General features: G+C 43.0%; 1 protein-coding gene across 17 annotated transcripts in view; it reads right to left on the bottom strand.

The window, feature by feature from the left end:
- LOC110507115 (BCAS3 microtubule associated cell migration factor) overlaps nt 1-14,045 on the bottom strand; it is a 361,308-nt gene that overhangs the window by 206,075 nt on the left and 141,188 nt on the right. For all 17 annotated transcript variants that reach the window (XM_090223475.1, XM_090223473.1, XM_036965506.2 and 14 more), the window contains 2 exons: nt 2,607-2,731; nt 2,102-2,267 (listed from right to left, as the gene is read on the bottom strand). In XM_090223475.1, the coding sequence (XP_090079601.1) occupies nt 2,102-2,267; nt 2,607-2,731 (291 nt within the window). The remainder of the gene's footprint in view (nt 1-2,101; nt 2,268-2,606; nt 2,732-14,045) is intronic.

Below are 14,045 nucleotides of genomic sequence, written 5' to 3' on the forward strand. Positions count from 1 at the left end.
AGCAGCAGAACTTTATATCTGGTTCCAGCTGCTCATTTGACATGGATGAATGGGATTCTGCAGCATAATATGTTTTCACTGTATCCAATATTCTTTTATAACTAGGTTATACATACAATATGTTAGAACATATATGACTCTTATAAAAAAAAGCAGTTTACTATGATAATGTCACACACACTACTGTATAAATCACACACACACAACTGTATAAGTGTACAATATATTACTGTATGTAAATCTTCATAACATGAACCACAGCTTAACAGAGCAGGGAAAACTGTGTGTGTGTGTGTGTGTGTGTGTGTGTGTGTGTGTGTGTGTGTGTGTGTGTGTGTGTGTGTGCGCGCGCATGTGTGTGTGTCAGTGGAGGCTCCTCAGAGAAGGGGAGGACCATCCTCCTCAGTGAATTTCATAAAGAGATACATTTTAAAACATTGAAAGTTATCCTTTTTAGATAAAACTATACTGAAATATATTCACGTCACCAAATTGATTAAAACACACTGTTTTCCAATGAAGGTCTACAGTAGCCTCAACAGCACACTGTAGGGTAGCACCATGGTGTAGCCGGAGGACAGCTAGCTTCCGTCCTCCTCTGGGTACATTGCCTTCAATACAAAACCTAGGAGGCCCATGGTTCTCACCTCCTTCCATAGACTTACACAGTAACTATGACAACTTCCGGAGGACATCCTCCAACCTATCAGAGCTTTTGCAGCATGAACTGACACGTTGTCCACCCAATCAAAGGATCAGAGAATGAATCTAGTACTGAAAGCATAAGCTACATCTAGCTAGCACTGCAGTGCATAACATTTGGTGAGTAGTTGACTCAAAGAGAGAGAAGGACAATAGCTGAACTGGTTTCAACAAATTAATTTCTCAAAAATGAAGGACAAGCAAGAGTGTAATTTTTTTTCAGTTTCACTTCCTTAGCTAGCAAATGCTAGTTCAGTTACTTAAACACCCGGCTCAAACAGAAGGATTCTATGTTAGCTAGCTGGCTATGACCATCCAACACAACACTAGAACTCTTCCAAGTAAAAGTGAGTTTTTGGTTTTATTAATGTATTGCCACCGGGGACCGCCGGTGTAACTGCTTAGTGACTATACATGTTACAGCATAATTGTAGCGGGTTTACTAACGCATGAGTTATATTAGCTATGTTGACTAGGATGGTACTTTAGCTAATATGGGGACAACAATGTAGGCTGATGGTTATGATTAGATATGCTAGATGGTTATTATTAGATATGCTAGATGGTTATGATTAGATATGCTAGATGGTTATTATTAGATATGCTAGATGGTTATGATTAGATATGCTAGATGGTTATGATTAGATATGCTAGATGGTTATTATTAGATATGCTAGATGGTTATGATTAGATATGCTAGATGGTTATTATTAGATATGCTAGATGGTTATGATTAGATATGCTAGATGGTTATTATTAGATATGCTAGATGGTTATGATTAGATATGCTAGATGGTTATTATTAGATATGCTAGATGGTTATGATTAGATATGCTAAATGGTTATGATTAGATATGCTAGATGGTTATTATTAGATATGCTAGATGGTTATTATTAGATATGCTAGATGGTTATTATTAGATATGCTAGATGGTTATGATTAGATATGCTAGATGGTTATGATTAGATATGCTAGATGATTATGATTAGATATGCTAGATGGTTATTATTAGATATGCTAGATGGTTATGATTAGATATGCTAGATGCAGGCAAGTGTGCGAGGCGGTATGGAATGTGTCACTGTCATCTTAAATTTGTCTCTCGACCTGTGTGCACCTACGTTGTAAACTTTCATTCATAGGCTAGGTTGTAGCAACCTCATAATGGGTATAGGAAAATTAGAGTATCATGTAGCAGCCTAAACCTATCAATGTTACATTGAACTGGATGAATGAAGTTATTCAATATGATGTAATAGAAATAAGGCCATGCTCATTAAAAAAAATGTCCTCCCTAATCTTAAACCACACAGACCGCCACTGATGTGTGTGTGTGTGCGTATATGTGTGTGTATATGTGTACGTGTGTGTGTGTGTGTGTTAGGAAGGGTCAGTTACCTGGCCAGGCTCCAGCAGGCCCGTGGACATGTGTTGAGCTCCAGGGGTGTGTCATCGCTGATCTTCTGGGCCGTGCTGATTGGCCGAGGCTCCAGGACGTGCTCCACCAGGGTGCCATAGCAACTGAGGATGTAGAGGGACTCCACCACTGACCGGCTGGACTGGTCTGAGTAACAGGAGGTCAACAGGTTAACGTTACGGAGTAAGAGGAGCACGTTGTTGTGACTTAGCTAAGTGTTTTGTCTACTATGCCCAGCATCTCACTGAGTGGGTTCCTACTTCCCTGACCTTAATGTTGCGTCTACACAGGGGGCTAAGAGGGGTTGACACCCAGAGTAAAGTTTCCAGGCCAATGGTATTTACGATTCTCCTACAGATTTTGAACTTTTAAATTACCAAATTAAAACAAAATGAAAGTGTTTTAGTGTGATGATGGTTTTGGGGGTAACAGCTAGGATACTAATGCACTAGTGGAATCTAATGATGAGCCTTTACAGCCCCTCACCTTTCTCTCTCTTCATGTTGGGGTTGGTCATGTACCATGAGCGTGAGGCAGCAAAGACAGCAGCCACACAGAACTCTCCTCCACTGGACTTACTGGGGGAGATCTGAGGGAGAGGCTTGGCTTTGCTGCATGGGGGGAGAAAAAGAGCGAGAGAGAATGAGCGAGAGAGCGAGAGCGAGAGAGCGAGAGAGAGAGAGAGAGAGAGAGAGAGAGAGAGAGAGAGAGAGACAGAGAGAGAGACAGAGAGAGAGAGAGACAGAGAGAGAGACAGAGAGAGAGAGAGAGAGAGAGAGAGAGAGACAGAGAGAGAGAGAGAGAGAGAGAGAGAGAGAGAGAGAGAGAGAGAGAGCGAGGGAGCGAGAGGTTGAGTGGGTAGGAATCCCAGCCGAGGGGACACAGACACAGGGTACTCCTCTTAGAGAAGATAAAGGCTGGCGGTTTGAGTTGTTAGATGAACTAAAGCTGTAGTTAAAGAAAGAATGAGGAGAGAGAATTGTTGCCAAATGTTGTAGTGAGAATGATGCCAAATCTGGTTTGAGATATTAAGTTCAAACACTGCCACATCTGTGAACAGAAAACAAGCCAAGCTTTTAACACAATTACACTTCAGGCAATTTAGCAAAAAAAAGAGATGAGGGCGACTTAAAATTAAGTACATTGGTAACAAAATATATATATTTGCTCTGAATTGTCTCCAATTTCACTGTGCTCGTGTCTGAACAAATTATTTATGTACTGGTCTCTACTATTCAGCAAATTAAAAACATCATTAGACCTAATACAGGATATTTCCTCCCTCATTCAATACAGGGTTCCCGCAGTCTGAACGGCATAGCGTGTGTGTGAGTGTGCATTCCCATGCCAGTAGATCAGGACTGCAGCTCTGTAGAGGATGTCCATGGTATTTTAAAGCCTGTGTTGCATGTGCTGCTAGTTGATTACATCCTTCCTTTTGTCATGAAGCACGCCATGTACACTCAAACCATTACAGGCTGGCCTGACCATGGACTGTACAGAGGACTGGGTGTGTGTGTTTGTGTATGTGTGTCCACACACTAATACACGTGCCACGCACACACACACAAACACAAACACACATGAATAGAAAAAAGTTTCAGCGAATACTTGAGGATGCCATAATGGTTATCACTTGCTTGAACACGTGCCTCGAATGCTGCTAGTCTTCCAGCTGCTTCCCCTCGTCTCACTTTGAGTTCACCGTTTGAGAGAATTTACTGGGAGTTATTGGATTATTCAGACATGTCAGGACCGTTTGGATGAAAGAGAACACAGGAAAAGTTCAGTATGGTGATAGGGCTGCATATGCTATTGATCAGAGAACAGTAGCGGAGCAGCCTGGTATTATTGTCCAGCTCTATAACCAAGGTGGACAGTAAAACCCCCGGAGGAAGGGATGGAGGCTGAAGGGCCTGACACAGTCTGACACACTAACACAGTCTGACACTAACACAGTCCCACAGGAGAGGTTCACCTCTGATCTAACCACGAAGAACTCACTAACACATACACAAACTCACGCCAGCCCGCTTGAACACGCACAACCAACTGTACCACACACACAGTCCAACATTTTGGAACACGAAAATTCTATATAATTAAATTATGTAATATTCAACAATTCACTTCAAAATAACCAGAAAATATAATTACGATATACATTTCTCAAAGATTTTCAATACTATGTACCCAAAGCTGTTCTATTTAATCCAGTGTGATGGCATACTGTCCAGTACTATGTACCCTGAGCTGTTCTATTTAATCCAGTGTGATGGCATACTGTCCAGTACTATGTACCCAAACTGTTCTATTTAATCCAGTGTGATGGCATACTGTCCAGTACTATGTACCCAGAGCTGTTCTATTTAATCCAGTGTGATGGCATACTGTCCAGTACTATGTACCCAAAGCTGTTATATTTAATCCAGTGTGATGGCATACTGTCCAGTACTATGTACCCAAACTGTTCTATTTAATCCAGTGTGATGGCATACTGTCCAGTACTATGTACCCAGAGCTGTTCTATTTAATCCAGTGTGATGGCATACTGTCCAGTACTATGTACCCAAAGCTGTTATATTTAATCCAGTGTGATGGCATACTGTCCAGTACTATGTACCCTGAGCTGTTCTATTTAATCCAGTGTGATGGCATACTGTCCAGTACTATGTACCCAGAGCTGTTCTATTTAATCCAGTGTGATGGCATACTGTCCAGTACTATGTACCCAAAGCTGTTCTATTTAATCCAGTGTGATGGCATACTGTCCAGTACTATATACCCAGAGCTGTTCTATTTAATCCAGTGTGATGGCATACTGTCCAGTACTATGTACCCTGAGCTGTTCTATTTAATCCAGTGTGATGGCATACTGTCCAGTACTATGTACCCAAAGCTGTTCTATTTAATCCAGTGTGATGGCATACTGTCCAGTACTATGTACCCAAAGCTGTTATATTTAATCCAGTGTGATGGCATACTGTCCAGTACTATGTACCCTGAGCTGTTATATTTAATCCAGTGTGATGGCATACTGTCCAGTACTATATACCCAAAGCTGTTATATTTAATCCAGTGTGATGGCATACTGTCCAGTACTATGTACCCTGAGCTGTTCTATTTAATCCAGTGTGATGGCATACTGTCCAGTACTATGTACCCTGAGCTGTTCTATTTAATCCAGTGTGATGGCATACTGTCCAGTACTATGTACCCAAAGCTGTTATATTTAATCCAGTGTGATGGCATACTGTCCAGTACTATATACCCAAAGCTGTTCTATTTAATCCAGTGTGATGGCATACTGTCCAGTACTATGTACCCAAAGCTGTTCTATTTAATCCAGTGTGATGGCATACTGTCCAGTACTATGTACCCAAAGCTGTTCTATTTAATCCAGTGTGATGGCATACTGTCCAGTACTATGTACCCAAAGCTGTTATATTTAATCCAGTGTGATGGCATACTGTCCAGTACTATGTACCCTGAGCTGTTCTATTTAATCCAGTGTGATGGCATACTGTCCAGTACTATGTACCCTGAGCTGTTCTATTTAATCCAGTGTGATGGCATACTGTCCAGTACTATGTACCCTGAGCTGTTATATTTAATCCAGTGTGATGGCATACTGTCCAGTACTATATACCCAAAGCTGTTATATTTAATCCAGTGTGATGGCATACTGTCCAGTACTATGTACCCTGAGCTGTTCTATTTAATCCAGTGTGATGGCATACTGTCCAGTACTATGTACCCTGAGCTGTTCTATTTAATCCAGTGTGATGGCATACTGTCCAGTACTATGTACCCAAAGCTGTTCTATTTAATCCAGTGTGATGGCATACTGTCCAGTACTATGTACCCAAAGCTGTTCTATTTAATCCAGTGTGATGGCATACTGTCCAGTACTATGTACCCAAAGCTGTTCTATTTAATCCAGTGTGATGGCATACTGTCCAGTACTATGTACCCAAAGCTGTTATATTTAATCCAGTGTGATGGCATACTGTCCAGTACTATGTACCCTGAGCTGTTCTATTTAATCCAGTGTGATGGCATACTGTCCAGTACTATGTACCCTGAGCTGTTCTATTTAATCCAGTGTGATGGCATACTGTCCAGTACTTGAACTCTTCTTGGCCTCTCAGCCTCAGTGACACACTAACAGGTGTTGAATGACCTGTTGTGGGCCTCAACTCTCCCTCCTCCTCTTCCCTTCAAACTGTCAGCAGCTCGTAAATTACTCCCTGGACGTGGGGGAGATGTTGAGGTCTTTGTTAAGCCGACACCGCGTGAAGGATGTTTCTGGGTAGAACGGGGTGCTCTAGACAGCGTTACTGGCTGTGTATTTATTAGTGTTGGAGAGAGAGAGTGAGGGGTGAGGCTGGATAACCAAATATCTACAGTAAGCCATGGAAGCAGAGGAGAGATGGAGAGATAAGACCATGTCAGGATATTGCCTTGGCTAACTCTACATCCCTCTTGCCTCCTCGGATCTGTCCATCTGTTCGACTGTCTGTCTGTCAGCGTGTCCAGGAGATACAGAGCTATGAAAACATGCAGAACCTCTGTCGGACGGCCAGGGGTCAGCCAACACAGCACACTGCTTCCTTCTCACTCCGCCTTCCCTCTGTCTTGCTCTCCCTTATCTCTTCCAGTCACTCTCTCTACGTTTTCTCTTCCAGTCACTCTCTCTCTACGTTTTCTCTTCCAGTCACTCTCTCTACGTTTTCTCTTCCAGTCACTCTCGCTCTACGTTTTCTCTTCCAGTCACTCTCGCTCTACATTTTCTCTTCCAGTCACTCTCTCTACGTTTTCTCTTCCAGTCACTCTCTCTACGTTTTCTCTTCCAGTCTCACTCTCTCTACGTTTTCTCTTCCAGTCACTCTCTCTACGTTTTCTCTTCCAGTCACTCTCGCTCTACATTTTCTCTTCCATGAACTCTACATTTTCTCTTCCAGTCACTCTCTCTCTACGTTCGATTCCAGTCACTCTCTCTCTACGTTTTCTTATTCAGTCACTCTCTCTCTCTCTATGTTTTCTCTTCCAGTCACTCTCTCTACGTTTTCTCTTCCAGTCACTCTCTCTCTATGTTTTTTATTCAGTCTCTCTCTCTCTACGTTTTCTCTTCCAGTCACTCTCTCTACGTTTTCTTATTCAGTCACTCTCTCTCTCTACGTTTTCTCTTCCAGTCACTCTCTCTACGTTTTCTTATTCAGTCACTCTCTCTCTCTCTCTACGTTCTCTTCCATACACTCTCTCTCTACGTTTTCTTATTCAGTCACCCTCTACGTTTTCTCTTCCAGTCACTCTCTCTACGTTTTCTCTTCCAGTCACTCTCTCTCTGCATTTTCTCTTCCAGTCACTCTCTCTACGTTTTCTCTTCCAGTCACTCTCTCTCTACGTTTTCTTATTCAGTCACTCTCTCTCTCTACGTGTTCTTATTCAGTCACTCTCTCTCTACGTGTTCTTATTCAGTCACTCTCTCTACGTTTTCTTATTCAGTCACTCTCTCTCTACGTTTTCTTTCCCAGTCACTCTCTCTACGTTTTCTCTTCCAGTCACTCTCTACATTTTCTCTTCCAGTCACTCTCTCTACATTTTCTCTTCCAGTCACTCTCTCTACATTTTCTCTTCCAGTCACTCTCTCTACATTTTCTCTTCCAGTCACTCTCTCTACGTTTTCTCTTCCAGTCACTCTCTCTACGTTTTCTCTTCCAGTCACTCTCTACATTTTCTCTTCCAGTCACTCTCTCTACATTTTCTCTTCCAGTCACTCTCTCTACATTTTCTCTTCCAGTCACTCACTCTCTCTACATTTTCTCTTCCAGTCACTCTCTCTACATTTTCTCTTCCAGTCACTCTCTCTACGTTTTCTCTTCCAGTCACTCTCTCTCTACGTTTTCTTATTCAGTCTCTCTCTCTCTACGTTTTCTCTTCCAGTCACTCTCTCTATGTTTTCTCTTCCAGTCACTCTCTCTACGTTTTCTCTTCCAGTCACTCTCTCTACGTTTTCTCTTCCAGTCACTCTCTCTACGTTTTCTCTTCCAGTCACTCTCTCTACGTTTTCTCTTCCAGTCACTCTCTCTATGTTTTCTCTTCCAGTCACTCTCTCTATGTTTTCTCTTCCAGTCACTCTCTCTACGTTTTCTCTTCCAGTCACTCTCTCTACGTTTTCTCTTCCAGTCACTCTCTCTACGTTTTCTCTTCCAGTCACTCTCTCTACGTTTTCTCTTCCAGTCACTCTCTCTATGTTTTCTCTTCCAGTCACTCTCTCTACGTTTTCTCTTCCAGTCTCACTCTCTCTACATGTTCTCTTCCAGTCACTCTCTCTCTCTATGTTTTCTTATTCAGTCACTCTCTCTCTCTCTAAGGTCTCTTCCAGTCACTCTCTTTTTACGTTTTCTTATTCAGTCACTCTCTCTACGTTTTCTCTTCCAGTCACACTCTCTCTTTACGTTTTCTTATTCAGTCACTCTCTCTCTACGTTCTCTTCCAGTCACTCTCTCTCTACGTTTTCTTATTCAGTCACTCTCTCTCTACGTTTTCTCTTCCAGTCACTCTCTCTCTACGTTTTCTCTTCCAGTCACTCTCTCTACGTTTTCTCTTCCAGTCACTCTCTCTACGTTTTCTCTTCCAGTCACTCTCTACGTTTTCTCTTCCAGTCACTCTCTCTACGTTTTCTCTTCCAGTCACTCTCTCTACGTTTTCTCTTCCAGTCACTCTCTCTACGTTTTCTCTTCCAGTCACTCTCTCTACGTTTTCTCTTCCAGTCACTCTCTCTACGTTTTCTCTTCCAGTCACTCTCTACGTTTTCTCTTCCAGTCACTCTCTCTCTCTACGTTTTCTTATTCAGTCACTCTCTCTACGTTTTCTCTTCCAGTCACTCTCTCTTTACGTTTTCTTATTCAGTCACTCTCTCTCTCTCTACGTTTTCTTATTCAGTCACTCTCTCTCTACGTTTTCTCTTCCAGTCATTCTCTCTTTACGTTTTCTTATTCAGTCACTCTCTCCCCGTTTCTCAACCTCTCTAACACAACATCCGCATATCAAAATATGACTGATATGGTGATGGGAAACTCAACAAATCCTGTTCCGTGCTCTGGATCTCTCTTTAACAGAGTACATGATAAGGGAGCTGGTGAATGGTTAGGGGAGGGAGGGAAAGAGGGTTGGGGTATGTGTTAGTCATTATAGAACATGTAATCTCACTTCACTGCTCACTGTGATTTGTGTGTGTGGTGTCTTTGACAGCTAGTGGTGAGAGTGATGGAGTCTGTCGGACTCTTCTTTAGTGAGGGGTTTCATCTCTCCAACATTCTACTTCTTCTCTCTCTCTTACTGGAATTTGTTTTGTGGTCAACTGGTTTCAATATCCCCAGGAAACACAAATCCTATTCCAGTGGCTTGACTTTGGTTTTGGGGTGAAATCTCAGGCTGACGCGTTTGCCACACGGCGCTGTGTGTGGTGTGAAGGAAGGTATTTTATCTCCCCACTTTTCACGGTTGTCTTTGGATGGAGGCCGGCTTGAATAATACATCAAGGAATAACATTCAATAAAAACGACATGCTTTCATGCATTGAGGGGAAAGACCCAGTGACAAATTAAAAGTGTAAACGGCTCTTATGGCACTGTGGCTGAGAAGACTACTGCATGACTCTAAACTGCAGGGCTGGCCTGGGTACTAACACACACACATATGTACGCCTGCACACATGTAAGCACGCACACACAACAGACTGTGTGATAAGCTCTCCTTGTGGCGACACCATACTGATCAGCCACTGCAGATACTCTACATATTCTCTCTTTGAAGAGTACAGGGTTACCACTGTCTGCTAATGGGAGTGGGATCACAGCTTGGTTCTAGTAGAAATGACCGCAAATGGTTATTCATCTCAGGTTCAAATGATTACTTTCCTCTCTGTCTCACTTGAAGTGTTGAGGTTTTCACCCTGCGACAGACAGGCAGACAGACAGACAGACAGGACAGTACTCTGGACTCTATACGGTACAGAGGAACCGGTCAGGAAAGAGAAAAAAGAAAGAAAGGTGGAACCCAGTATCAATAAATGACAATAAATAAATAAATACACAGAGTGGGACAGGAGAGAGGGGGAGATGAATGGCACTAAACAGAAGCCAAATCCCCCCCCCCCCTCCCCACGAGATGTTATTTTGTGCTATTGGGAAGACTTCATTTTCTCTGCAACTTTAATTCACTGAAAAGACTACTTGTACGTCATTTCCACTTTTCATTTAACAAATGAGGACTTTTGACTGAGCTAATAGCTTTTCCTCAAGGGCGTAATTAAATCTGTGACGTCCACCATCAAAGCCCTTTCGCATTACAGGGCCGTGGCGAACATGAGGCGCCATTGAAGGGTTGGGAGGGGGCTGTCCCTCGCCATAAACAAATACGATAGAGCCTTACTTCTGTCACCTCCTCCAGCGACAAAGTGCAGCAAAGACCGGTAGGGTAGAGCAGAACAGTGGATCCATTCAAAATGGCACCATATTCCCTATATACACACATTTACCAGGGCCCATAGGGTTCTGGTCAAAAGTATGGCACTACATAGGGAATAGGGTGTAATTTGGGACACAGCCAGTGTAACTCAGAACGGGGTTGAGAGGAGCGGTGGCAAAGCCCAGGCCATATGTTTAATATGTATCAGTGGCTGAGACTGGAGCTGGGCATTAAGACAGAGGAGAGAGAAAGAACCACAGAGATGGGGAGAGGGAGGGAGAGAGAGAAATTGAGAGAAAAAGAAAAAGAAAGAGAGCGAGAGAGAGGGCTTTGGGCAGCCTTGTGGAGGACACATCCCTCAACGTCACATTTATTATTTTACAGCAGCCTTCCAAAACAGAGGTGGCCTTGGGGCAGGAGGCTGGAGCTACAGACAGACGGCTGTAATGATGATGCTATTTGGGAGTCGAGCGGACTGAGTGGGGAAGACTGACTAAAATGCCGTTTCAACATCTCAGCGAAATAATCAGAGGCTGCCTCCCAAATGGAACAATATCAAATGGAACCCTATTCCCTATAAGGTGCAATACTTTTGAACAGGGCCATTTGAACATTAAGCATCTCCAATCCAAAATGAATTCTACAATCGGCTTCCTATTTCACAACAAAGACTCCTTCACTCATGCTACTAAACATACCCTTGTAAAACTGACCATCCTACCGATCCTTGACTTCGGTGATGTCATTTACAAAATAGCCTCCAACACTCTACTCAGAAAATTGGATGTAGTCTAGCACAGTGCCATCCGTTGTCACCAAAGCCCCAAACACTACCCACCACTGCTACCTGTATGCTCTCGTTGGCTGGCCCTCGCTTCATATTCATCGCCAAACCCACTGGCTCCAGGTCATCTATAAGTCTTTGCTAGGTAAAGCCCCGACTTATCTCAGCTCACTGGTTACCCTAGCAACACCCACCCGTATATTTCACTGGTCATCCCCAAAGCCAACTCCTCCTTTGGCCGCCTTTCCTTCCAGTTTTCTGCTGCCAATGACTGGAACGAAGCTGGAGACTGGAGACATATCTCCCTCACTAACTTTAAGCATCAGCTGTGTCAGAACAGCTTACCGATCACTGCACCTGTACACAGCCCATCTGTAAATAGCCCACCCAACTACCTTATCCCCATATTGTTAATTTTTGCTGTTTTGCACCCCACTATGGCCTATTTATTGCCTTACCTCACTAATCTTACTACATTTGCACACACTGCATATAGATTTTTCTATTGTGTTATTGACTTTACGTTTGTTTAACCCATGTGTAACTCTGTGATGATGTTTTTGTCACACTGCTTTGCTTTATCTTGGCCAGGTCACAGCTGTAAATGAGAACTTGTTCTCAACTGGCCTACCTGGTTAAATAAAGGTGAAATAAAAATAAAGAGTGCACTATGTGGAGAATAGGGTGAAATTTGGGATGCACACAGAGAATCAGAAACTTCAACCCCCCTTCCTCGCTCTAAGTCTAATGTTCCTCATCACACTAATGCTCAGAGAAGGATTTATCGTGGGATGGTTGTTTCTCCTGCCTGCCTGCCCCACCCTAGAATAGCCCTAAGATGGAGGTTCCATGTCTATATTTAACAGCTAGTCTAGTGTGAGCTCATGTACTTGGACGGTGGTCAGAGGTTACGCGCCACACTCTTCCATCCTAAACTGTTGAAAAAAAGGAGGGATACGGAGATGGGGAACATCAGGGGTCAGAGAAGAGGTTATTCAGGGAAGAGGAAGACGTGCTACTGTACTGTATGTGTCATTGGGTGTGTCAGAAATGGCACCCTATTCCCTATATATACACTCTTATAATGCACTATATTATAAGGGATAGGGTGCCATTTGGGAGGCAGCCATTATGGGAGAGAAAGAGAGGCCTTGTTGCATGTCCAGGTCCTCATCTCACACATCCTCTCCAGCCCATCCAAACAAAACACTGTTAATAAAACACAATTGAAATGATGAAGTTAGACCAATGATATGTTCTGCCCTCAGTCCAGGGACCTGCTGTTACAGGAACAATAGTGATTTAACTAGTTAGCTTGAGATGGAGACAAAGGCAGAGCAAAAGGTAGGCAGTTACTGTTACTGTGGGGGGGGGGGGGGGGGTTCATCATGCTAACAAATGCTAATGATGTATCTTTGAAAAGCATACCGCTCTCTGAACTCACTAAGAGCCTAGCTGGGCTGGGAGGGAGGGAGCTAAGAGAGGAGAGGGAAACAAGCTTCAATTAAAAAGTATGAGTGAGTTACTGGCCACAACAAGAGAGGAAAGTCAATACTTGGGGAAGGAACCACATGTTATTAATTTCCTGAAGTTAATGGAGGGAGGAACGAGAGAGGAGTGAGAGAGCGAGTCGGAGGAAAAAAAGTTCACTGCGTCGCCGTTGAGCCCAGCCACTCAATCATCTGTCCATAAGTGACTGTCATAATGGGGATTCTTTTTAAAAGCTTGTAAGCACCTGATTTCACAAGACAGCGTTGACAGAGAGAGACGGACCTTTCTGCCATCCATGAGTATTAGAGAGAGCTGCATGGTTAGAAAACTCATTGCTAACTTAGAGAAGTGTAATGTTCTCTGTCGTTCGCAGTAGATTGAGGCCCAAACTGAGGTGAGTGGACAAAAACGTCATATTAAACATATAGGTCTGTGCGGCGGCTGTGTAATTCACATTTTGAGGAGAATTGGCTATGACAATGCTGTATAAAAGTAGGCATCCTTCATCACAACTGAAGTAAATGAGATGAATTCGAAACAGAATGATGCATGAATAGTAACATCTCTGTACATACAAAATAATGCCAACTGCCTTTTCATGATTATACAATCCACCTCTTATTGCAAAATGTTCAAAGTTCAAGGAAATGATTATAAGCCTATAACAAATCAACAACAATGTTATTCTCCAAGTTCACACATAAGCACCACGTTGTTTTCCCAGAAAGGGAGGCAAATCACTGATTACATAACATTCATCAATTACATCGTATAATTGACAAAGAAAAAGTAACAAACAGATGGATGGCTAAAGCCACATTAGCCACACGTCTGTTCACAGCGGACAGCCTTTGTGCAATGTAGGACTCACGTGCATGCACACCCGATTGTTCAATCATATTGCCACAAAACAATAAAAACACAATGGGAACAACATGAGATCAACCAAGCTGTTATTCTTAATACAACTGTCGAGCGAGAGAGAGCGAGAAAGAAAGAGAGCGAGAGAGAGCGAGAGAAAGAAAGAAAAAGAGAGCGAGAGAAAGAAAGAGCGAGAGAAAGAGAGCGAGAGAAAGAGAGCGAGAGAGAGAGAGCGAGAGAGAGCGAGAAACAAAGAGAGCGAGAGAAAGAAAGAGCGAGAGAAAGAAAGAAAAAGAGCGAGCGAGAGAGATCGA

This window comes from Oncorhynchus mykiss, chromosome 27, assembly GCF_057628025.1.
Source record: "Oncorhynchus mykiss isolate SJ-2025 chromosome 27, ASM5762802v1, whole genome shotgun sequence".
In the NCBI taxonomy this organism is placed as follows: domain Eukaryota; kingdom Metazoa; phylum Chordata; class Actinopteri; order Salmoniformes; family Salmonidae; genus Oncorhynchus; species Oncorhynchus mykiss.